At 38.6% G+C, this 27122-nt stretch overlaps 1 protein-coding gene across 1 annotated transcript in view; it reads left to right on the forward strand.

Annotated features, from left to right (window-relative positions):
• Window positions 1-27122, forward strand: part of DNAH8 (dynein axonemal heavy chain 8) — a 336143-nt gene that overhangs the window by 51420 nt on the left and 257601 nt on the right. Inside the window, exons 11-19 of the mRNA XM_044250418.1 lie at window positions 5861-6007; window positions 11154-11351; window positions 14357-14433; window positions 15724-15823; window positions 16624-16743; window positions 18355-18490; window positions 22480-22667; window positions 26157-26237; window positions 26644-26760. Coding sequence (XP_044106353.1) covers window positions 5861-6007; window positions 11154-11351; window positions 14357-14433; window positions 15724-15823; window positions 16624-16743; window positions 18355-18490; window positions 22480-22667; window positions 26157-26237; window positions 26644-26760 — 1164 coding nt within the window. The remainder of the gene's footprint in view (window positions 1-5860; window positions 6008-11153; window positions 11352-14356; window positions 14434-15723; window positions 15824-16623; window positions 16744-18354; window positions 18491-22479; window positions 22668-26156; window positions 26238-26643; window positions 26761-27122) is intronic.

The raw sequence follows: 27122 nt of genomic DNA on the forward strand, positions 1-27122 counted from the left end.
GACCACACTGGGAAGGCTGCATCGGACAGTGGTTATTGGCTGTCCACATTTGCTGCTCCCTGGGTTTTCTGGAGCCAAGGCACCAGGCTGGGACTGGGAGGGAGAACCAGAAAGGATGCTCAGTGCCCTCCAACTGGAGTGTGAAGGACGGCACTCACAGGGCTTCCCCTAAGCACTGCTTTGCCATGCTCCGACCTCTGGAACCAGAGGATAAAAAGGAGTGAGGAGAGGGAGCAGAAGATGAAGAATTACAGATACTGAGATGAGGAAACCCAAAGGAGCCCATGAAAGGAAGAGCTGTTTTTCCCTTCCTTTTGTTTCTTTTTCAGCTTCTGTTCTGGCTAGGACCTGGACCCTCACCCCACTCTACACAGGCCTTATAATGCAAAAAACTTATGTCCTCCTTGTAAGGGATAAAGAGAGAATGATATCTTTGGAGTCTTCCATTATAATAGATGATATATAACAAGTGACCAGGCAGACCCATCATGTGCCTATTCCAGACTTCAGGCACTAGACATCTCAATGCCAAGACCCCTGGCTTCAGGAAATGAGTGACTTTTAAAGGACATCTGGACCCTGTCCTGTTCTGCCCAGTTCCTGGATGCCTAGGAGGACATGGGCACCAGACTATGATTTCCAATTAAAAACTCCAGACCCCAAGCAAAGACGACTCAGGCTCCTTTCCTTTCCAGGTCTCCCTGAGGGTCTGTCTGTATTTGCTCTCGACACATTGTCAATAAACTCTTGCTCTCGCCTCCTGCTGGCTCACATCTGATTTCCATCCTGCATGAACCCAAGAACTCTTTTGGCTAGTCCTGTGGGGCCCCCTCTCCATCCTCAAACCCAGGCTGCTTACATCATTTGACACCCATTTCACCTTTATGGCTGAAAATGCTTGATCTCAAAGACTGGAAGAACCGGACTCATTATGTGGTTCTTAGACTTAGCCATACGAGACACAGAGTTACACAGAGACAGACCAAAACTGCTCATAAAGCAGTGGTATTAAAACATCCCTGAAAGAAGCCAGTGACCCAATAAGGCAGATCATGGCTATTTCATAACCCCTGGCATAACAGAAGCTTATGAAATGTTTGATCCAATGAAAATAAGAGAATCTAAGAAATGGAGCTTATGTTCCATAAGTCTGTTCCTTCTAAAAGTAAAGCAAAGGACAGTTTCTTCAGAGTGTTTTCCCTAGGGCTTGAAAGGAATTCTAGATTGTTAAATAATAAAAAGGTTCCTAAACTTGGTGATAGGAAGTCACCATTTGAAGAAGTAGACATTTTATTCCTCCTGGTGTATTTTTTACTCCTAGAGAGAATCTTCATATTTAAATGAAGAAGCAGGATGTCATGATGGCAGAAGTTGGATTGAAAAATAGAACCATGAGAGACTATGGACTCTGAAAAACAATCTGAGGGTTTTGAAGGGGTGAGGGGTGGGAGGTTGGGGGATCCAGGTGGCGGGTATTGGAGAGGGCACGGATTGCATGGAGCACAGGGTGTGGTGCAAAAATAATGAATACTGTTACACTGAAAAAATAAAAAATTAAAAAAAAAGAAAAATAGGACAGAACAAGGGAGTACCAAGAAAAAAAAACCTGAATTGAATGAGAACATTAATTGATCATGCATTTAGCTGTGATACAAGGATAAATACATTCTAAAAAGAAAAAGCCAAGAAAGAAAGAGAGAAGAAATGGGCACAGAAGGAAAACAGAAGGAGCCAGAAGCTAAAGAAAAATAATGATGAGCTGAAACTGAAGTTGCTTGGGTTGCTAAGGAGAAAGGAGTGGAGGTCAGACTATAGGCATTATTGGCAAGGAAGGAAAAGATACCCAGGGGGGAAAAAAGCTATTAAAAGGGAAAGGCAAAAACTTCAAAATTCTTTGGAGACCTGGAATCACTTTTCCAAGAATGAGATGGGACAGGCTGGAAGGAAGGGAGAAGTGGAAAACCTTTCAGATAGGTTCCAACTAGCAGACTTAGGTACTTAAATTAAATGTATCAGGATCTGCAAAAGAAGTAGGAGCAGAAGCTCTGGTAAAACAGATAAAAGAAACAAATGAGCCACTTAGAAAAAGGAGAGCGGAAGCTGAGGCTTGTATGTGACAAGTATGTGACACATACTTGTATGTGACAACTAAGAATGCGGGGACATCAACTGCTGAAAGGTAGAAATGGCAGTAAAAAGTGGTCAGAAGAGAATTGACTTGCAATTACTAATCAAAGCTGTGAATTTCCTTGCTGGAACAAATTCAAGATGGGGAAGTAAGCGTTGTGTACTCAGTTCTACTGTGTGTGTGTATATGTGTAGGGGGCTGTTCCCCATACCAGCAAGTGATTCTTAGACACAGCTGGTTGTCCTACAGTTTAACTCAATTTTGACCCACAAGAGTGGGGTTTCTGATGCCAGTTGTAAGTCCAGGTTGTCACACATGCTTTTGACTGACTGGCTGTAGCTTGGAGGTTCCCATGACACCCCCAGACCTTGAGTTCTAGTAATTTGCTTGAGTGGTTCACAGAACTCAAAGAAGTATTTTACTTATTAGAATACTGGTTTAATATACAAGAATGTAACTCAACAACAGGCAGATGGAAGAGGTAAATACATGGGGAAAGGAGACAGAGCATGCATGCTCTGAGTGCACCACTCTCCCCGGATCTCCATGTATTCACCAACCCGAAAGTTCTCCAAACCTCTTCTTTCTGAGTTTTTATGGAGGTTTCATTACATTACATAGGCATGATTGACCAACTCCTTGGCCACTGGTGATTGATTCAACTTTCAGAACCTGGTTGGCTCTGGTTATTTCCCCTGGCAACCAGCCCCCACCCATAGGTACTTCAAAATGTGAATCCAGTTGTGGTAGGAAGGGGCTTGTTATGAATGAGCAGATACGCATTTCACCTTTATGGCTCAGAAAACAGTTTCAAGAACTGAGGACAAGAGGCTGAATCTTATAACAAAAGATACTTTCATTGTTCTTATAATTTAGGAAATTGCAAGGTTTTAGGGAGCTATGAGCCAGGAACCGTGGATAAAGACCAAATATATATGAGAAATGTATTTTGGTCTTTGGAATGACCAGATATATATATCTCTTGTAAATCACAGTTTCACTGGAAGCTGTTGCCGACTACATGAAAACAAATTCTTTTTATGGAGTTGGCAAAAAAAGAGTCTCCAGAGTCATGACCTACATCAAAAAGATGGCTCACTATAGAGAGTCTGGCCTCAAGATGACAGTACACCACCTTTGGAACAATTTCAAAGTCTGCACACATTTCACCTCTTGGACAACAGAGGAACAGAAGCTTTGCAACAAGCTTTGAAAACCAATCCAATAAATACACCTGAAAAATGAAGGGAAAATAGCAGAAGCAGTGCCTTGCAGATGGAAAAAGACTACCTAAAATAATATAACGCACTTGTTGAAACCGTGAAAGCAAAGAAAGGTGCTCAAAACAAGTGCTGAGTGCAAGTAGAGCCATGACATGACTTAGTGATAATCTTTGTCATGTGTGCCTTTCAAAAATAAAACTGAAAATGTTCTCAAAAAAAAAAAAAAGGCTGATAGAACTCATCTATTAAGTCACCTGGGCTTGACATTTTCTTTGTAGGAAGATTTTATAATTTTTTTTCTTTTTTTACAATTAGAATTTTAAAATGGTGGCAAAACACACTTAACATAAAATCTACCATTTTAAACCATTTCCAAGTGTATGGTTCAGTGGAATTGAGTACATCGACAATACTGTGCATCGTGATGACTATCCATTTCCAGAACTTTCACATCATCCCAAACTGAAACTCTGTACCCACTAAACAGTAACTCCCCAACCTCTCCTCCCCACAGCCCCTGGTAACCTGTGTTCTATTTTCTGTTTCTATAAATTTGCCTATCCTAGGTACCTCCTTTAAGTGGAATCTTACAGTATTTGTCCTTTTGTGTCTGGCTTCTTTCACTTAAGTTGAGGCATGTTGTCATAGCATGTGTCAGAATCTTATTCCTTTTATGGCTAAGTAATGTTCCATTGTATGGATATGCCACCATTGTAAATCCATTCATCTGTTGGTAGACATCTGGATTGTTACCACCATTTATCTGTTGTGAGTATTTCTGCTATGAACATTGCTGTGCAAGTATCTGAGTTTTTGCTTCCAATTCTTTTGGGTATATACCTGGAACTGGAAGTAGGTATATACCTAGAACTGCTGGCCATATGGTAATTTGATGTTTAATTTTTTGAGGAGCCACCAAACTCTTCCGCAGTGACTGTACCATTTCACATTGCCATCAGCAATGCAGGAGGGTTCCACTTTTTCCACATCCTTGCCAGTGTTTGTTATTTTCCATTTTGTTGGTAATAACCATCCTGATTGCGTGTGAAGTGGTATCTCATTGTGGTTTTGATTTGCATTTTTCTCTAATATCTAGTTATGATTATCTTTTCATGTGCTTATCAGCCATTTGTGTATCTTCTTTAGGGAAATGCCTGTTCAAATCCTTCACCTTATTTGTCCAACATGAAGAGATTGAGTGGTGAAGAGAAAGTAATATAAAGTAATTGGTATTAGGTGGTATATTCCATGAGGGGTCTTATCTGTATTCCTAACATCTCAAGGAGTTCTAACACTTGGTGGGCACTGATAAACACTTGTTAAATGAGTAAAAAATAAATTTGTGACCTTGAATGGAATAATTACATTGTTTTGGAGTCTGAGATACAAGAGGGAAATGTGTCATACTTAGAAGTAGGTATGAAGCCATTTATTGACAAATCTCAATGTTTATAGGATTCACCCAGGAACTTGTTAAAAATACAGATTCATGAGTCTCGCTCACAGATATTCTGACTTAGTGCCTGTGGTAGGCCAAAAATGGCTCTCCAAAATACCCATGTCTAATCCTCAGAACACATGACTATGTTATGTTAAATGGCAAGATGGTGGGGAATACGATTTTAGATGGAATTGGTGTTGCTAATCAGATGATTTTGGGATGGGGTGATTATCGTGGATTACTCAAGTGGGCCCAATGTAACTGCAAGAGTCCTTATTTGCAAGGAGGGAGATGGAAGAGTCAGAATCAGAGAGATGGCATTGTGATAAAGATTCAACTGGCATTTGGTGGCTTTAGAAAAGTTTAACATAATAGTAATTATTATTATTATTATTACATAATAGTAATTACATAATAGTTATTATTATTGTTATTACATAATAGTAATTATTATTATTATTATTTTTTAGGAAATGTTAACTTAACATGACAGAGAATTCCTACTGGACCCTAGGGACCATGTCCTCTTCTACATTTCTAACAGATTCACCAGCCTGGCCAGTGGGATAGCTAGAGTCAAATACTCTGGTTTCAGCAATGTATTCACCAAAGACTCTAGGATAGCCTTGTGGAGAAACAGTGGTTAAACAATAAATTAGTATCACAGAGTCTTAATGTTTACTTGTATGTAAAGAATGCTGAAGAAAAGACAGATACTAAGTGATAGATGAGTGATAATAAATAGAATTGAGAGAGAATTTATGACTTCCCAGGAGTTCTCATTAGCCATGAAAATGTACAAAAAATGTATGGCACACTCTGGTAAGGATAGGAGAGAAGGGAAATAGTGAAAATGAAGAAGATGAAAATATGATGTAAATTAAGAGAAACAACATTCATGCTCCTGGACTTTTCAGTATGTAGGCAGAGAACTTGAGTTTTAATGTTAACAGCAACAGCTCCTGTTGAGGGGCTGTTGTGATCATTCCTGCGTGAGGACAGATTCTTGAATTACTGACTCCTGAAAAAAGTCTCATCACCTGTTCTCTCCTTTTAATTTTCTCATAGGATTGCATTTTTCTATTCAAGGAATATCAGACATCATTTCATAAAACAAGGAAACAGATTTTAGAATCCTCAGGGGAAAAATCTTTTGAGGTTTCAGAAATGTATATATTTGGAAAATTTGAAGCTTTCTGCAAAAGACTGGAGAAGGTAACCATTATGTAGTCACTGTACCCCCACCCCCACCCCCTCTGGTTATTTCGTACTCTATGTGGCCCCACTGAGAATTACTGACCTGGATTTTTTTTGTCTCACCGTGGACATTAATCATCTCCTATTACTTACAGTTCACTACATTTTGGTCTAACTTATTTTTCAGTCCTGATGACTGCAAAGCTATTGTAGACTTCCCTGCTCTGAGGACCTCAATTCTGCCTCTATCTATGGAACTTGACCTTAGAAGATTCTGTGTCTAATGATTATATTAGGTTGAGGAGAAGTGTGTGGTGAAATGCCCACAGTACCTGGCAGAACCCAGTAGGAGTCTAATATCTGGATGTGTAGACACCTTCTCTTTCTTGGCCGGTAAAAATGGTGGATACCTAAACACTGTGGGGGAGCCTTTGTGGGTCAGGCAGAGGTCAGACACTTCACCTTTGATTCATGTATCAGCTCTAGCTGCGGAGGTGTTGGGAAGCCCATACCAGAGGCTTCTTGGAGTCAGCTTTTGAAAAGGGTATAAAGATAGCATATAGATACCACCCCTTTTGCTCCCCTAGGGGTTGGCCAACTCCCTAGGTCTTGGTAGTATCTAGGATTCTGTCCACCATTTTTTGGAAATTGGCAAGGGCATCATATAGGTTGAAGGGCCTCTCCTAGACATGTCTGGAAGCCTGGTTTTTGTTTGTAACCTCCTGATCTGGCCAGGATAGGAAAGTGTGGGTGATGAAGAGAACCAAGTCATTGAGTGGGGTCCTCCATACATACTTGTGTAGACCTGTTTTTTAGGTTTTTTTTAACAGCTTTATTGAGATATAATTCACATACCATACAATTCACCAATTCAAAATGTACAAGTCCATATTTTCTAATATATTCACAGGGTTGTGTAGCCATTGCATAGTCTAATTTTAAAACATTTTTGTTTTCCCTAAAAGAAATCCCATCTACCTATCACAGTCTATTCTCCCCTCTACTCACCCCTAAGTAGACACTCATCTACTTTCTCTTTCTATAGACTTGCCTATTTGGAAAATTTTATATAAATAGAATCTTATAATACGTGGTCTTTGTGAGTGGCTTCTTTCACTTGGTGTCATGTTTTTAAGATTCATCGATGTTGTAGCATTACTTTTTAGTGCTGAATCATATGACAGTGTATGGATGCCGCATTTTATTTATCACCTCATTAGCTGATGGACATCTGGGTTGTTTCCACTTTTTGGCTAGTATGAATAATGCTGCCATGAACATGTGCATACATGTTCTTGAGTGGATATATGCCATTGTTTGTCTTGAGTATACACAGGGTTGGAATTTCTGGGCCCTATGGTAACTTTTTGAGGAACAGCCAAACCATTTTCTCAAAACAGCTGTATCATTTTACATTTCCGCCAGAAATGTATGAGGGTTTTGTTTTCCCTACATTCTTGTCAACACTTATTATTATCTACCTTTTTGAATTTATATAAACTAGAGTGTGTGAAGTAATATCTCTCTCACTGTGGTTTTGATTTGCATTTTGTTGATGGCTAATGATGTTGAACATCTTTTAATTTGGTTATAGTCCATTCATAATTCTTCTCTGGAGAAATGATAATCACATCTTTTGCACATTTTTAATTTGTTATTTGAGTTTTTAATTGCTGAGTTGTAAGAGTTCTTTATATATTCTGGGTATGTGTCCCTTATCAGATATTATATATATTTTTTAAAGATTTTATTTATTTATTTGACAGAGAGAGATTACAAGTAGGCAGAGAGGCAGGTAGAGAGAGAAGGAGGAGGAAGCAGGCTCCCTGCTGAGCAGAGAGCCCGATGCGGGACTTGATCCCAGGACCCCGAGATCATGACCTGAGCCGAAGGCAGCAGCTTAACCCACTGAGCCACCAAGGCGCCCCAGATATTATATTTTTATCCATTCTGTGAGTTATCTTTTCACTTTCTTGATGGTGTCCTTTAAAGCACAATAGTTTTTTAATTTTGATAAAGTCCAATTTATGAATTCTTGCTGTTGCTTGTGCTTTTGTACCTTATGTAGGAAACTATTGTATGGAGTTGTGAACAATAGAGATTTCTTGGGGACAAATATCCAATTAGAAAGATATCGGAATGGAGGCCCTATTGCTCAGACCTTGTTCCATAAAGATGTTTAATGTTTCTGAGTGTCTTGTAGTGTAAAACTTGGGGTAGGTCCTGGTTACTCTAACTTTTTCCAGGGACTAGTCCCCTTGACAACTTGGGTGTAATTTTATGCTTGGTGGAGTTTCAGGGTTGGACCTTAATGGTTAGCCCATTAGCAGTAAAGATCTTTGGTGGCAGTTCGAATGCTGGGCATAGTGGGCATCTATTCATGAAGTAGTAGCCTGAATATTTGTGATGCTAGAAGGAGTGGGTGGTAATGGCCAGCTGCACTAGCCACTTACCTGACTCTACCTCTAGAGACGACTTGCTTGTCTTAAGGACACAGCTTCATGTCACAAGGGCTCAGCAGCCAGAGCTAATGCAGAAACACCCAGAGACCTTACCTAAGGTGTATTCTGATTACTAGGTTATCCCAATTCCCCTGTTTTAAGAATCCCTTAGTTGATAGGCATCACTCCCATGTGTAACTGGGAATACTGACCTCCAGATTTTCAAAGATGGGGCTATAAAATGTACCCTGAAGTGTGGCCAGGTTTTCCATCATCTCCCAGAGGTGGTTACTAAGCTGCCTGGAAGGGCTTCCCCTGATGAGTGGGCCACAAGAGGGATCACTATTGGGCTACCTCTGTAAACTCTGAACTAGTAGAAGAGGAGAGTCAGAAGGTCAAGCTAAGTCAGAGACTTCTAGGGAAAGCAGAGACTGAGATGTCAGAATGAACACATGGCAAAGTCACAGGACAGACAGCACTGAGGTTGGTGTTGGAGAGACAAGACCTCAGAGTTAGGCAGAAATGTTTAAGAATAAGTGAGGAAGTTTCTAGTGTGTCACTAGTTTGCCTGAAGTGCACCTTCTCTTGGTAGGTGGAGACTTGATAGTACACTAAGTGTTAGTCTGTCCTAACAAGCCAGAATTGAAGGATGTACTTTGCTTCTTTTTCCTCTTCCTGCCGTATGAATTTTGGTGAAGATTGGTGTTTCCCAGAGCCTTGTCTTTAGTTTTGTCATCTTCTCACCCCAAACATTTGTGGAGGAGAAGGGAAGGGAAACTTATATTGGTGGGGGGAGATTTAAGGGACTGGAGCCTTGTAGGTGGGGTAGGGTGACGTCGAGATGAGACAATCATAACAAGTTGAGAACTGGAAAGGGTGCCAAGACTGGTGAGCAGAAGAGGGATTACAAGTCTGTTGTCAATATGGAGGGGTCAAAAGCGTATAAAGAGAGCTGATGAAAAAGCCAAGATGAGGACAAACAAGCAGGAATGTGGTTGAGGTTGATCACCCTTGACTGGCTTTCACACTGTTGCTACATGGTGTTGGAAGTGGGAGAAGCCCTGGCTGAGTTCAAAAGGCCAAGCATGGGGTAGACTGCTGTCTCAGCCTTCTGATGACTCCTCATCTGGCCATGGACAAAATGGAGGATGTGTCAGTGACAGGAGTTCCATCCCAGTGTCTGGGTGTTGGGGCCAGATGTCAGGGGAAGGGATAATGGCCAGTATTTTGGCAGGTTAGAAGAGCAGAGCACGTGGGTTGTTTCAGTTCTGCAGTTTGTTTTTGTTTTTTAAGGGAGTGGACTGTATGTGTTGGTAGGAAACCCAAGTATTTCTTATCTTTACATACAGTATGTGCAACGTGCTACAAATTGCAGACAGTTCGCATTTCCTCCAGGGTTGGGCTGGCTTCTAGGATGACAGTGGAGTTTGGAAATGTACAGAAGTGGTGGTGGAAGAGTGAAGGTTGCTCTGGAAATGGTTGTCTGTGTTGATGTGCACAGGGAGTTTATGTGAATTGTGCGGGCTAGTTGCAATCTGTAGTGTTGTCTTCATGGTGTGTAGTATTTGGAGGAATCCCCTGAAAACAGGTTTATTTTCTGTTTGGCCATTGGACCCATGGGCCTGCTTTGAGGAGTTTTGAGTGTTGTTCTCCAAACCAGGAATCAAAGTGGGGAATCACTGATGAAGATTCAGGAACTGAGTGGCCTATAGACATGAAGGACTTTTATTTTTGGTGTGTGAGGTTGGTGGTGGTGGTACATTGAGCAAGAGGCAGCCATTCATGGAGGAAAGTTCATTTCCAGGGTTTCCCAAGGCCCTTAGGGGTCAGAAGGGACTTCAGTTATCTTCAGTCTTCTTGGGCCTTTGGTTGCCTGGATGCAGGTAAAAGGGAAAACACATGTGGACTCTTGATAGTCTTACATATCAGAACTGTGGTGAGGGCCAAGAATACTGAAGCTTTTGAATCTAGTGGCTCAGGGAAATGATTTTCAGAAAATTCTCCAGAGCAAGAGGATGAAGCTATTCAGACATCTGTAATAGCTTTTACTCTAATTCTTTTCTTTTCCCTCTTGAGGGACAAAGTGATCAAAATCTGAGAAATCTAGCAAACTCTCTCTGGATATGTTAGAAGTAGCCTAAGAATAGTAATGATTGGTGACAGAGATTTGTCTTCTATTTTATCTCCTCTAGCTGGTTTTAGCTAAATGATAGTAGGGGCTGTTTATTGTTTGTTTTTAATTTTTTCTTTGTATTATTTATTTTAAAGATTTTTCAAAAAGATTTATTATTTTGAGAGAAAGAGAACACGGAGAGAGGAGTGGCAGAGGGAGAGGGAGAGAGAAACCCAAGTAGACTCTACCCTGAGCACAAAGCCATGCACTGGGCTCCATCTCGCCTCCCTTGAGATCATGACTGAGCCGAAACCAAGAGTCAGATGCTCAGCTGACTGTGCCATCCAGGAGCCCCCTAAAGATTTTTTAAAATTATTTTTCAAATTAACATATAATATATTATTTGCACCAGGGGCAAAGATTTTATTTTGTAATCTCCACACTCAGCATGGGGCTTGAACTCAAAACCCCAAGATCAAGATCCACATGCTCCACTAACTGAACCAGCCAGATAGCCCTGGTTTGCTTTTTAAATCAATAATTCATTAAGAATTTATTCTAGGGAAGGGTGCTAACATCCCATTTCTAAAATGACACTTCTCTTTTTAAGATTACAGAAATGATAACTATTGTGCAAACATATTCAGCCCTGAGTAATTCCACAATAGAGGGAATAGATATTATGTCAATAAAATTCAAAAACATATATCAAGGGGTTAAGAAAAAACAGTATGACATCCTGGATCCAAGAAGGACAGAATTCGATATAGACTTCACAGAGTTCATGACGAAAATCAATGGTTTGGAGGTAAATAATTATATATACTTTTACTTAAGTAAACCTGAAATGTAACCAATAGTACTAGAATTCACATATTTACTGTTTATTAGAAGTTACTCTTGTGTATTTGATCAAAACTATTTGATGTGAAAAATTTTTCAACTAGTCCACAAAACATTTTCTCTCTTTTTTTAATGAAAAATCAGCATATTCAGTAAAAGATATCAATGAATAACTAGAAGGCCCAAGGGTTATTATAGCTAGGGTTCATTTTTCATTTGCATTGGAATTTGTATTTGATTTTTGGTATGCTGAGGAGCCAGTGTCATTTTTTCTAGGCCAAGAGAAAGTGTGTAATCCTTATTCTTTGTTTTAAGTGTGAAAAGATTTGAAGACAGATTAGAAAGATGGATCACTCTCCCTTTGGCCTTGTACTTTATGTCCACCTTCTCTCTGTAGCTTAGAGGACAGCTCTAAAGAAGACTTTTCATCCTGTTTGTCATAACTTAAGGGACATCAGAAGGGTGAAGGGTACTTAAAAAGAACCTGTCTTGTGACACCACAGCATATTTCTCTCCCACCTTTTGGGCTTACATGACCTCTGTTACTGTCTTATTGTAAACTACTGTAAACCCAGGCTTAGTGCCAGGGAGTGGTCTCCTCTTTGCTCTAGAATGTCTGGGAGATACAGAAAGGGACAGGAATATACTGTATGCACTTCCTGAATCTGAAATTCTTGTCATGAAGGTGAGAAAAACATATATATATATATTTTTTTTAATTTTTATTTTTAAGGATTTTTATTTTTAAGGATTCTTTAAAAATTATATTAAGATAATCTAGGAAATATATATAAGAACGATCCTAAAATTCTAACAATGCCTTTTCTTTTTGGAATAGATTTCCTTTCACTTTTTGAGAGACTGTTTGATATTAAGATATGTTTTAGTTATTGTTTATAGTGTCTGGCTAGTTGGGCAGAGTGAGAATTTGCTTCCAAAATGCTTTAGGAGTTATAGCTTTATGGCAATTGGAATTTATGAGTTTAAAAAAACTTACTGCTTAACTTACTTGCTGTGGCTAGGTCTTCCATACTGTGTTGAATAAAAGTGGTGAGAGTAGACTAGTCCCTGACCTTAGGGGAAAAGCTCTCAGTTTTTCACCATGGAATATGATTTTGGCTGTGGGTTTTTCATATAAGGCCTTTATTAAGTGGAGTTTTCTTCCCTCTAGGCCTACTTTACAGAGGGTTTTTATCATGAATGGATGTTGTAATTTGTCAAATGCTTTTTCTGCGTCTATTGAATTGTCATATGGTTTTTATCCTTTTTTCTTACTGACGTGATGTATCACGTCAATTGTTTTACGAATATTAAACCACCCTGCATCCATGAGATAAAACCCACTTGATCATGGCATATGATTTTTTAAATATATTGTTTGATTTGGTTTGCTAATATTTTGTTGGGGGATTTTTGCATCTATATTCATGAGGGATAATGGCCTGTAGTTCTCTTTTTGTGATGTCTGTATCTGGTTTTGGCATCAGGGTGATACTGGTCTCATGGAATGAATTTGGAAGTTTTCCTTCCTCTTGTACTTTTTGGAATAGTTTGAGAAGAAGAATTAATTAAATGTTTGGTAGAGTTTGTCTGTGATGCAGTCTGATCCTGGGCTTTTGTTTATTGAGAGTCTTTTGTTTAATGAATCAATTTCATTGCTAGTAACTGCTCATTTCAAATTTTCTATTTCTTCCTACTTTAGTTTTGCCAAGTTATATGTTTCTAGGAATTTATCCATTTCTTCTAAGTTGTCCAATTTATTGGCATATTTTCATAATATGCTGTTACAATTGTTTGTACTTCTGTAGTGTTGGTTATTAGCTCTCCTCTTCCATTAATGATTTTGTTTATTTGAGTCCTCTTTTTCTTTCTCCCTTTTCCGTTTATGATTCTGGCTAGAGATTTACTAATTTTGTTGATCTTCTCAAAGAATGAGCTGCTGCCTTCATTGATCCATTCTATTGTTTTTTTGTTTTGTTTTCTTTTTCAGTTTTAATGTCATTTCTTCTGTAGAATTCTTGATTCCTTCCTTCTGCTAGTTTTGGATTTTATTTGGTCTTTTTCTAGCTCTTTTATGTATAAGGTTATGTTGTGTATTTGAGATTTTTCTTGCTTCTTGAGGTAGGCCTATGTTGCTATAAACTTCCCTCTTTCAACTACTCTTGCTGCATCCCATATTTTTGTGATTTATTAATAAAAATTATATGTTATAAAGGCTTTTCTGTGGCCTTATGTACAAATTTTAGCTTTCAGTATATTTAGAGGCCATCTTGAATTTTTAATAGTTTCAAAGAAGTGTCAGTGTTTAAATTTTCCTTCCTTTCCCAAATTTTGATTAAAAAACATGGCCTATATTACTAGACTGTACCAATTTATAAGTGAAAATAATTTGGAAAGATTGCGTCAGTTCCATTGGTTGGGTACCAGGAATTCGGAGTTCATTGTGAAAGACGGTGGGAGTTTTGGAAAAATATTTTCTTCTTCTTTTTCTTCCTTAATGTTGCAAAGGGGTTCCTGAGAGCAGAAGTGTTGGAAAATGTCACCCGTTGACCCTGGGCGTCGACAGTGTCATTATGTTGCTCTCCCAATATGCTTAGAGTTTGAGAAGTTCTTTATAGATCCTGGATATCAACCTTTTAGTCTGTACTGTCATTTGTGAATATCTTCTCCCATTCCGTGGGTTGCCTCTTTGTTTTGTTGACTGTTTTCTTTGCTGTGCAGAAGCTTTTGATCTTGATGAAGTCCCAAAAGTTCATTTTCGCTTTTGTTTCCTTTGCCTTTGGAGACATATCTTGAAAGAAGTTGCTGTGGTTACTGCCTATGTTCTCCTCTAGGATTCTGATGGATTCCTACCTCACATTGAGGTCTTTTATTATCCAATTTCAAGTTTATCTTTATTAATTGTTGTTAAACAAAAGGAATCTCTTCCTTAATGCCCCCACTCAATGGAATATTCATATTTTATTTTAGATACAAATACAGGCATTTATGAACAGTACGTTTGGAAAAATCTTATCTTCTCAACAGGCCCTTCAGCTGCTTCAAAGGTATTTATAATGCATTAAGCGGTGTATAGAGATATAACTTTATATCTGAAAATACAATTTCAAACACTATATTTTTAGAACTCTCTCCTCTGTAAACTTTAAGACTTATAAACATTAATCTTTCAATTACCATTAAGTAGACTGGTAAGAATGTGAAATATGGTATGATATTTTTCATCGCATTTTTTGAAGCAGAAAGTCTTCCAATAAGAGAATGGAATTATTTCACATCATTTTTTTCCTCCAGCTATGTAATATATTTGAGGTTAATTTCATAAACATTATTGGAAAAGGAGCAAATAATATTTAATTCTGCATACTGCAAGGATTTCCGAAAGTGAAATTATCTAAGGGTAGTAGATCCTCCAACTTCCCATTTTCCCTCCAGAGTGCTCCTGCTGCTTCTTTCTCCTCTATCCTGGCAACAGTGCTCCCCTGCAGGGCAGGAAGGACAGCCTGGACTACAGGCCATTTCCTTTGAGCTCAGGGAGGGCTCATGGCCTGTGTTAGGGACCCTTTGGGAACTCTTTCCTGAGTGCCAGTGCCTCTGGTTTTGGGCCCAGTTTTGCTGGAGTTCCACGTCTCTGTGATAATGGACATACCTGTGAGACCTTAACTCATGACCCCACTGAGAGAGTTAAACGAGACATATTAAAATGATTTTGACAAATGAAAGTACTGTATAGACAGATGGCAGTACCAATTTCTTGGCAATTTCTCTCTGTGTCTCTATTTAGCTTCCTGTCCATGTCTCTCTTTTTACCTCCAGTGCACTGGTGTAAATTCGCTGTGTTAATAGGATGTTACTGTCCTAGTGCTTCCTGTGCATCACTTAGTCTGACAGGGGAAGTGATATTTGGCTGACAGATCATTGCTATGATGTGGCAGAGGGAGGCTCAGTGTGCTGGCCTCCATCTTTGCTGAGCCAACAGCCACCACCACCCCACCTTTACTCATTTTCTCAATTTCAGTTTAATGGTCTCCTAAGGGAAGTCTTCCTCGACTCCCCAGACTTGGCTGGGTTCCCCGATATGTGCATTTCTGGTATCCTTGTAATTTAAATAATTATTTACCTAACCTTGACTAAATATGCATTTTCTGTAACATAACTGGAGGTTCCAAGAGGGCTGGAGTGACACCTGTCCTGTTCCTCTCTGAATCCTGGGACAGTGGGTGAGGCCTGGTACGAGTATTTGTCAAAATGAGTGAATGAATGGATTTTTAGGATGGCAGCAATTCTTAAGTATGTTTCTCATTTACTTTTAATTATTCACCTTCCATTACTTTCAGATTCCAGAAGCTGCAAATCCCCTGTCTTCAGTCAGAAATAAACCACACAATCGAGCGTATTCTTCAGTTTTATGTGTCTGAACTTGAAGCTACTAAGAAGGCAAGGATCGTTTTTGTAAATGGAAGAGTACTTCAGCTTTTTAAAAAGATTTTATTAATTTATTTGAGAGAGAGAGAGAGAGAGAGCAAGTAATGGGGAGCGGCAGAGAGAGAGACTCCCTGCTGAGCAGGGAGCCCGACACCGGTCCCGATCCCAGGACCCAGATCTGGAGATCATGACCTGAGCCAAAGGCAGACACTTAACCAACTAAGCCTCCCAGGCGTCCCCAGACTAGTACTTTGGTGCAAAGTGAAAGTATCTGCCATTATTATCTTGTGCTACACTTCCCAGAATGATCCCTTCACTGCTAAGTACTTCCGATGTGCCCTTCTCTGTGTGGGAAGGTGTTGACAGTTTATGTCATTGGACAGTCAGCTTTGCAGCCCCGTGCTCTTCACAACTGTTGCTTTTTTTTTTTTTTTTAAATTTCTGCAACAGCATTTATGTGTATATAGGAAAGCCCATTGAAGTTAATATCTCTGTGTACAGAAATATGGGCTCTGAAGCATATTATAACAATTAAATATAGCTCAGGTACTCCCTTATTTGAAGAATTCCTTAAAGTTTGGGATGAAATATAGAAAAAAGGTACATGTCATGGGAAAGAAGAGTTAAGAGAGAATTAAATGTCATATATTTTAACATCATAGTTTCGGAGCCGCAGATTATCGCTGAAAGGCATTTACATATTTTTGCATTACCTCCCATGTGTAAAACATAGGAATACAAATGTATTGAATACTTTTAGCATTTTCCATTGTACTGAATTTTAAACATTAATACCAGATCTTTAATTACAGCTCTATCATTCTCAAAAAGATGACCCTCCCCTTGCTCGCAACATGCCCCCCATAGCAGGAAAAATACTCTGGGTGAGGCAGCTGTACCGGCGGATCAGTGAACCCATCAACTATTTCTTTGTAAGCCAGTAGTCACATTTACAGTATGAGGATTATGGTGGTTTTAATAGAAGATGTGTATTTTATCCTGTAATGTTTGTGTCCAATAAAGTAGTTAGAGCTACTGCTTTCACGAGGCAAAGAAAATTTAGTTTTTAAAGATGCTTGAGGGAGACTAAACCAGTCCTCTCATGTTTCAATAGGTAAGCGCACTTAATTACAGTTAATCTTTAAGGGGGGAAATCTTATAATCTTATGACTTTAAATAATACAGGGCACTTTATCAAGGCTTTTAAAGAGTCATTGTTTTGAAAATAGTAAAGTCTCAGCGTCGTCCTGAAGATTTCTTCTATGTGTGGATGGATGGGTCATTGACATGTATTAGGGAAGGTGAAGACAACTCTTAGTATGTTTCTGAATTAGGAATTGAGATCAAGAGTGAAGTATAAAAGAGTTACATGACTTCTCTGTGTCCTTAAAATTATTAGATTTCTGAAAAGCCCCACGATACTCTTAGGCCCCATTGTCATTCTGAAATTGCCAAGTTTGCTTTCTCTTTGTTTTTGGTTTGGTTTGATTTTGTAAAGAGACAGACTCACAAAGTAGAATTGGCTTGCTTAGGGTAGCATCTTTTACATTTTTTTTAAATTTATTTTTTATTTTCAGCATAACAGTATTCATTGTTTTTGCACCACACCCAGTGCTCCATGCAATCCCTGCCCTCTATAATACCCACCACCTGGTACCCCAACCTCCCACCCCCCGCCCCTTCTAAACCCTCAGATTGTTTTTCAGAGTCCATAGTCTCTCATGGTTCACCTCCCCTTCCAATTTAGCATCTTATGCCCAAATACAGGACAAAATAAGTACTAAAAATAGTCTTACAAGTAATTTTAATATTTAAGCATTCTTGGCTGTTAAGTTTCCATTGTTTCTGCTTGGCTGCTGTCAATCATTTTACTGTTCTCACTATTTATAAAAAAAATTCAAAGCCTGGTCTTAAAAAAGTGGCCAGGGTGGGGACTCCATTGTTGATTGACTTTGCATGACAGAGCCGAGATTGCCCTGTTTTTGACATCTGCCAATCAAAGCATAAAACATTCGATGTTTACCTAAAGGAATTTGGTTTTTGTTTTTTGATATACAGTTACTTTTTTTTCAGTGCTGGAATTTGGGAATTTTCCCTGATACTCACAGGTCAAGGAAAATGAGTCCATTCTATCTTTTTTTTTCCTTTTTATTTAGTATTATTATTAATTAATTATTAATAATAATTAATAATTATTATTATTAATTTCAAACCTACACAGTATAGAGAATACAAAATTGACATCTTATCCTGAATTGTGGGGAGAGAGTAGAGAGTTGAAGGCAGAGGCTCTCAGCCTGGCCGGCTGTTAAGGCTAGAGACCTTTCTTTCTTAAGCCCTTTATTGCCTTTTCCAATGTTCCCTTTCCACCAGTGAAGTTTCCCTACTTCCGTCTCTAGTTTGTATGGACTTCCTCATCTCTGTTTTACTCTGAGGCAAAATCTAAGGCATAATTATTTGATGACATTTTAAATACCAGCAACTTTCTGCTTGGGATAGGAAAACAATCAGCAGTCTTTTAATTATAAATATTTTTTTCCCAGAAAAACTCAGAAATTTTGTCAAGTGCGGAAGGTAAAGCTGTCATACGTCAGTATAACAAAATTTCCTATGTTCTGGTGGAATTCGAGGTGGTCTATCACACAGCTTGGGTCAGAGAGATTTCGCAGTTACAATATGGTGCGTATAAAACATGTAGTGATGCTGTGGAGGAGTATTAGGTGATTTTTTTTTCCAATTTATTTATTTTCAGAAAAACATTATTCATTATTTTTTCACCATACCCAGTGCTCCATGCAAGCCATGCCCTCTATAATACCCACCACCTGGTACCCCAACCTCCCACCCCCCCACCACTTCAAACCCCTCAGATTGTTTTTCAGAGTCCATAGTCTCTCATGGTTCACCTCCCCTTCCAATTTACCCAAATTCCCTACTCCTCTCTAACGCCCCTTGTCCTCCATGCTATTTGTTATGCTCCACAAATAAGTGAAACCATATGATAATTGACTCTCTCTGCTTGACTTATTTCACTCAGCATAATCTCTTCCAGTCCCGTCCATGTTGCTACAAAAGTTGGGTATTCATCCTTTCTGATGGAGGCATAATACTCCATAGTGTATATGGACCACATCTTCCTTATCCATTCATCCGTTGAAGGGCATCTTGGTTCTTTCCATAGTTTGGCGACTGTGGCCATTGCTACTATAAACATTGGGGTACAGATGGCCCTTCTTTTCACGACATCTGTATCTTTGGGGTAAATACCCAGGAGTGCAATTGCAGGGTCGTAGGGAAGCTCTATTTTTAATTTCTTGAGGAATCTCCACACTGTTCTCCAAAGAGGCTGCACCAACTTGCATTCCCACCAACAGTGTAAGAGGGTTCCCCTTTCTCCACATCCTCTCCAACACATGTTGTTTCCTGTTTTGTTAATTTTGGCCATTCTAACTGGTGTAAGGTGATATCTCAATGTGGTTTTAATTTGAATCTCCCTGAGGGCTAATGATGATGAGCATTTTTTCATGTGTCTGATAGCCATTTGTATGTCTTGATTGGAGAAGTGTCTGTTCATATCTTCTGCCCATTTTTTGATGTGTTTGTCTGTTTCGTGTGGGTTGAGTTTGAGGAGTTCATTATAAATCCTGGATATCAACCTTTTGTCTGTACTGTCATTTGCAAATATCTTCTCCCATTCCGTGGGTTGCCTCTTTGTTTTTTTTGACTGTTTCCTTTGCTGTGCAGAAGCTTTTGATTTTGATGAAGTCCCAAAAGTTTATTTTCGCTTTTGTTTCCTTTGCCTTTGGAGATGTATCTTGAAAGAAGTTGCTGTGGCTGATATCAAAGAGATTACTGCCTATGTTCTCCTCTAAGATTCTGATGGATTCCTGTCTCACGTTGAGGTCTTTTATCCATTTTGAGTTGATCTTTGTGTACGGTGTAAGAGAATGGTCGAGTTTCATTCTTCTACATATAGCTGTCCAGTTTTCCTTAACTTCACTTTTGAACTCCAGGAAATTCACAGTATTAGGGCTGTGCCTGAGTACCTCTGCGGGGTGCCAAAGTGTTGGGTGGAGTCAAGTGTGAGGCAGGGGATGGGCAGTTTCAAGCCCTTATGCATCCATGCTGCCATCACCTGTAATGTTTGTTACTGTGGGGGCTCAGTTATTGGTTGGTTCAGGTTCCTGCTTTGTGCCATCTTAACCTTAAGCTCTTATCTATAATCTTGGTGGAACCCTGATCGTGACCCCAGACAGAAAGGTTTCTCCCTCCCAGGCCAGAATCCCCACTCCAGCAGAGTACAAATTTGCAGACACAGGAAGCACAAATCCTGCCGTTGGGTCATTGCGAGTGATAATAAGAAGGGCCGCTCTTTTTCTGCCCGTTGGTTCTAGACCCATGTATTTTAGTTGTTGGAGGACATGTCACTATTGTGTGACATGTCTGTGTCCTGGAGGACAGGGTTCCAACCCTGCAGGTTGTCTTCCCCGCCTGGCCCCTTAGTTTAGCCATTAGTAAGCCACTCATACCAGCCCAGGCTTTTCTGGGTAATGAGTATGGTAGGACCCTATGGATCCTACTGAAAACTAGCTCTCAAGGACTGTCAAGAGAAACTTAAAGTTCACGTTACGGAGAAGGACAAAACAGAACTGTTAACTGAAGTATGGAGCACGTGCTATCTTGCTTCGACAATATCATATGCTTTTCTACTTTTCATTTGTCCTGATTGTTTTTCCTCTTACGAGCCCATGTTCAAAAACAAGTTCACCAGTCACCTCTTCAATATAGCCCTTCCTTATTCTTCCTCCTGTACACACTTTATCTGCTCATCATTCCCCTGACACTTACTGCTTTAGGGATCTGTCTCAAATCCCCTTCACATTCCAAGGATACTGTCTCTGTCTGTTTCTTCTTGTATACTTTAAATAACAGTCAGTGATGCCAACACTTACAGAGTCCTTACCCTGTGCCAGTCAAAGCAGTTTAAACATGCAGCTTCCTTTTGTCCTCATGGCGACCCTACGAGGAGCTGTATTTATCTTCATTGTTTAGATGAGGAAACTGAGGTACTAAGAGATTACATCACTTGCACAAGCTCATCACGCAGCTTGGAAGTGGCAAAGCTGTGGTTTAAATCTGCCTTTCCTATGAACACAGGTTAGTGGAAATGAATTGTTCTGCAAGGCTTCTTGTTATATTGACGTGGCTATATTTAACCATATAGAAGCTTGGAATTGTAATTGAGGACCTGGAATTGGCCTCTTGTAGATGGTTGGTCTATGAAGTTGAATGAAATGTCACTCAGTCCTGGAGCCGACTTCCTGGCTGTCATAATTCTTAGTGGTCTTGCTGACCATTTTGTCCTTTGAAGAAAGCTCAGTACAGCCTTAAGGAAGACAGATTTCATTACTTGAGTATTCCAAGGTTATTTTGGAATTTACTTGGGAGGATAAATGATTTCTGGCTCAATTTTAAAAAGATTCCACGTGAATTAGGTAAGAATTTTTGTTGAAATCCTCATACAACCAGCATCATTAAGAACCATTTCGAGACTAATGTTATCTGATGAATAAAAGTCAGCTAACTTCAAAGGAATATATAGATGATTTCATTATACTAGAAAATAGATGCAGCCACATTCTATGAAGTAATGTGAGGCTTGGAAGATACATAAGAAATTCTCCTGTTAGTAATGTTTGTTAATATAAGATATAATTTAGGCTAGCACATACTCATCTAGAAGTGTGTTATTATTATGCCTCTAGAAGTAATTCATGTTAGGATAACAATTTAGCTAAGGCTACTCAGCACTAGCCAGGATTATATATTTCAATTCATAATCAAAAGCATGCCCGCAGATTCCTATTTATATGAATGATGTTCAGGTAGTAGTTTAGGTGTAGCATAAAAAAAATCTTTATCTCCTAGAAGCTCACAATGCCATGGTCTTTAATAAATATATCTTACTGATGGTGAGCTTAGTTAGCAGACTTTCAAGATGAGGGCTTAATTCTTCCTTTAAAGGAGCAGTTTGGGTTTCATTGTGGAAAAGGGTTTGTCATATGAAGTATGTCCTATTTTATACTTGTGCACACAGTTCTCTCCCAGAGGTGCATGAAATCACAATCCATTAAAAGAAACTACATTGTGTTATAGCTCTTGCTCTCTTAGACCCACTCAGAAAAGTGTTGCTGTTCATAGCATGAAGGCTATCTGTTCTTTTTTTTTTTTTTTAAAGATTTTATTTATTTATTTTTTTGACAGAGATCACAAGTAGGCAGACAGGCAGGCAGAGAGAGAGGAGGAAGCAGGCCCCCTGCTGAGCAGAGAGCCCGATGCGGGGCTTGATCCCAGAACCCTGAGATCATGACCTGAGCCGAAGGCAGAGGCTTAACCCACTGAGCCACCCAGGTGCCCCAAGGCTATCTGTTCTTCATTCATTTTTATCTCTCTGGATCTGATTTTATGGGTTTGCAGACATACTGCATTCCCTTATTTAAGTTTTGGGCACAGACCACATGTCAGATGCTATGCCTCATCACCGGGGTATCCAACACTGTTGTTCTATTAAGAAGTCAGCACCCAGTGGGGAGGGGTGTGTGTGTAAGCATGGCTGGAAGCAGAAGAGAAATCCAGAAAAGCTAATGTCAATAATTGTTTATTTGTAGCTTTACAAGCCACACTTTTTGTGCGACATCCAGAAACCGGGAAGTTGCTGGTTAATTTTGATCCCAAAATTCTGGAAGTTGTTCGGGAAACCAAGTGCATGATAAAAATGAAGTTGGATGTACCAGAACAGGCAAAGAAATTGCTAAAATTGGAAAGTAAATTGAAAGCAGACAAATTGCATTTGCAGGTAAGATAGATTATATACATATATTTTAAGATTTTATTTATTTATATGAGAGAGAGTGATAGGAAAAGAGAATGTGCACAACCATGAGCAGGAGGGGAAGGAGGAGGGAAGGCAAAGGGAGAAAGAATCTGAAGCCAACTAAGTGCAGAGCCTGACTTGGGGCTCCATCCTTGACTTTGAGATCACGACCTGAGCTGAAACCAAGAGCCCGATGCCCAATTGACTGAGCCACCCATGTGCCCCAAATTAGATTATATTTTAAAATTATTTTTGGGGACGCCTGGGTGGCTCAGTTGGTTAAGCAGCTGCCTTCGGCTCAGGTCATGATCCCAGCATCCTGGTATCGAGTCCCACATCAGGCTCCTTGCTCTGTGGGGAGCCTGCTTCTTCCTCTGACTCTGCCTGCCACTCTATCTTCCTGTGCTTGCTCTTGCTCTCTCTCTCTCTCTCTGACAAATAAATAAATAAAATCTTTAAAAAAAAATATTTTTGAAGGAGGTTTTTTTTTTATGTGAAAAAAATATCATAGCAGTTGTGCTGATATGGTAGTGAGAGATAATTTTTTTTAAAGATTTTATTTATTTGACAGAGAGAAATCACAAGTAGACGGAGAGGCAGGCAGAGAGAAAGAGGGAAGCAAGCTCCCTGCAGAGCAGAGAGCCCGATGCGGGACTCGATCCCAGGACCCTGAGATCATGACCTGAGCCGAAGGCAGCGGCTTAACCCACTGAGCCACCCAGGCGCCCGAGAGATAATTTTTTACTTTGTTGATTCTTTTCATTTTTCTTCAGCTTTATTGATGAATGGTTGATGAGTAAAATTGTAAGATATTTAAAGTATACATCATGATGATTTGATATGAATATACATTATGAAAGGATTCCTCTCATGTAGTTCATTCATCTATATATTATGTATAATATATAGATATATATGTATTTAGGTATCTATATATTATACATATATATTATATCTTGATATATATATGTATATATTAAACCAAAAAGAAATAGTATATATTTGTTTGTAATACACATATATTTGTTTCTTTTTGGTGAGAATGTTTAAGTCCTACTCTCTTAGCAAAATTCAATTAGATGACATAGTGTTATTAGTTACAGACACCACATTATACATTGGATCTTCAGTCCTATTCATCTTACACCTGAAAGGTTGTACCCTTTTACCCACCTCTTCTTATTCCCTCCCCACCCCCAACCCCTGGCAACCACTTTTCTACTGTTTTTACAAGTTCAGCTTTTTAAAAATTCCACATATAAGTGAGACCATACAGTATTTGTCTTTCTCTGTCTGCCTTATTTCAATTAGCATAAGGCTTTCAAGGTCCATCCATGTTGGTGCAAATGGCAGGATGTCTTTCTCATGGCTGAATAATATTCCATTATGTATATATACCATATTTTCTTTATCCATTCATCTATTGACGGATGTTTCCATATCTTGGTTGTTGTAAATGATGCTTCAGTGAACATGGAAGTGCAGATAACTCTTCGAGATCCTGATTTCATTTCCTCTAGATCTACATTTAGAAGTGAGATTGCACATATCATGTGGCATTTTTATTTTGAATTTTTTGCGGACCCTCCATACTGTTTTCCACAGTGGCTGCACCAGTTTACATCCACACCAACAGTGCATGAGGGTTCTCTTTTCTGCATATTCTGGCCAGCACTTGTTATCTCTTGTCTTTTTGAGATAACGATTCTAACAGGTTTAATTTTAATCAATTAATTAATTAATTTTAATGATTAAATAAAATAAATAATTAAAATGAAATGGAAAATAAATCATAAAAAATAATAAAATAAATAAAATAAATAAATAAAAACCATTCTAACAGGTGTGACATACCATCTCACTGTGGTTTTGATTTGCATTTCCCAGACAGTTAGGGATATTGACTACCTTTTCATGGACCTATTGGCCATTTGTGTGTCTTCTTTGGAAAAATGCCCATTCAGTTCTTTTCACGTGTTTTAACTGGATTGTTGGAGTTTTTGGTTACTGAGTTGTGTGAGTTAGTTCCTTATATATTTCAGCTATTAACCCTTTATCAGATATATGATTTGTAAGTATTTTTTCCCATTCCATAGCTGCCTTTTCATTTTGTTGATGGTTTCCTTTGTTGTGCAGAAGCTTTTCATTTATATAGTCCATTGGTTTCTTTTTGCTATTGTTGCTTGTGGTTTTAGTGTTAAATCCAAAAATCACTGTCAGGACTGATGTCAAAGAGTTTACCTCCATGTTTTCTTGTTGGAGTTTTATAGTTTCATGTCTTAAACTTAAGTCTTGAATCTATTTTGAGTTGATTTATTTGCGTGTGTGTGTGTGTGTGTGTAAGATAGGTGTCCAGTTTCATTCTTTTGCATGTGATTGTCCAGTTTTCCCAACACTATTAAAGAGACTTCCCTGGGGCGACTGGGTGGCTCAGTGGGTTAAAGCCTCTGCCTTTGGCTCAGGTCATGGTCCCGGTGTCCTGGGATCGAGCCCCGCATCGGGCTCTCTGCTCAGCGGGGAGCCTGCTTCCCCCTCTCTCTCTGCCTGCCTCTCCGCCTACTTGTGACCTCTCTCTCTCTGTCAAATAAATAAATAAAATCTTTAAAAAAAAAAATAAAGAGACTTCCCTTTTACTATTGTGTAGTTTTGGCTCCTTTGTATATTCTTGCTTCTTTGTGCATTAATGGACCATATGTACATGGATTTATTTCTGGGCTCTTTATTCTGTTCCCTTGTTTATTCTTTATTATATTCTGCTTCATTTTATATTCCAATATGTTAACATACAGTGTTATATTCCCTTGTTCCTTCTTTATAGTAATAAAATACTAATGTGCAAATAAGAGAGTGGGAACAGAAAAAGATGAAAGGAATTAATAACTTCAAAACTATTAAGTAAACTTTTAAACAGCTTAATATTATTTATTTGGGGAAAAATTAACCTGAATCCATATTTCCCAACACACTATGCAATAAATTACAAAATGATCAATTCTAACTGATCATTATGGTTCATCTCTAAAAAATATCTAAAAGAAAAAAGAAAAGCCTATTAACTCTGATTGTGCATACATTTATTTTGATTCAAGGAAAGAAGTGTGGCATCAGTAACAATATGCTTTAATGTGTCAGAAGACAAGGAACAGAGAGGGGAAAAACGTATAATGACAGCTACTGTGAAAAGATAATTATCCAAGCTATTTGAAATAGCATAAATACAGAAAAAAATTAAATAATAAATACAAAACATGCAACACTAGAAAGTTTCACTGACTTGCTGTTTAAAGGATATGTTAAGGTAATTTACAGGGGAAGAAAAAGTATGATAAATTAATCTAAATTTAGGCGAGCAGCCTTAATCTTGGCAGGACTATGAGGAAACAGGTATAATGAAACCTTCCTGGTATGGATGAAAATATGACTTGCTTTACAATAAATTAAAGTCACACATACCATTTTGACTTTCAACAGGGTCTTCTGCAGTATTATGAAGACTTATGTCAGGAAGTGCCTTCGGTGTTTGTCAATCTGATGACCCCCAAAATGAAAAAGGTTGGTAATGCTGACAGTTTATATTATTTCCCTGTTGTTTAAAGTTAGATCCCCATTCTACAGATTATGGATTTTAGAACATCTATTCTTGCCTGGATCTTCTGTCTTTCTAGTTCAACATCATAGCTCTATTTTTCCTGGAGAGTGATTTCTTGTCAACAAGTTTTGTTGCCTTTGAAAAACAACTAAATCTCAATAATGAGCACTTTCTAAGAATCCATGATTCTTCATGGACAACCAAAGTTGATTAAAAAGCAAAGTCACCTTTACCAGGTATAGTGGAGGGAAATATAATTAAGGAAATATAACTTATGATAATTCCAGGTAATAAAAGAAATTCTTTTTGTAAACGCAGATATTCCTGCTAATCATGGAAGCTGCTACTTTTTTTTCCTTCTGTTTCTAGGTGGAATCTGTGTTGAGACAAGGGCTCACAATATTAACATGGTCGTCTTTAACACTGGAAACCTTCTTTAAGGAGGTTGACTCAGTTTTGAATATGTTCAATCAACTTTTAAAGAAGGTATGATACATACATTTTAAAAAACTACATACATTCATACTCAGGCTATAAGGAATAGTTTGCTTACCTATGAAAGCTAAAGGGTGTGACTTAACTAGAAGGACTCCTATTAAGTCAAAAAAATAATGCTTTATGTTTCTCTTGCTGCTTTGGGACCTTTTCATTTAGGGTTGCCTTGTTTTTATCTCTGAATTACTTGCTTTCAATTTGTTAAAATGGCGGTTCTTCTCCACTGTGCAGTTTAGAAAATGGGATGATGGTAGACTGTGGAAAATGGCAGAATAGAATGCTTAAATATTAATATTAATACAGCTACTATTAGTTAGTTGAGGCATTCATCTAACTGGAGACTGCCTATTGAT

This window comes from Neovison vison, chromosome 1 (assembly GCF_020171115.1).
Source record: "Neovison vison isolate M4711 chromosome 1, ASM_NN_V1, whole genome shotgun sequence".
Taxonomy (NCBI): Eukaryota; Metazoa; Chordata; class Mammalia; order Carnivora; family Mustelidae; genus Neogale; species Neogale vison.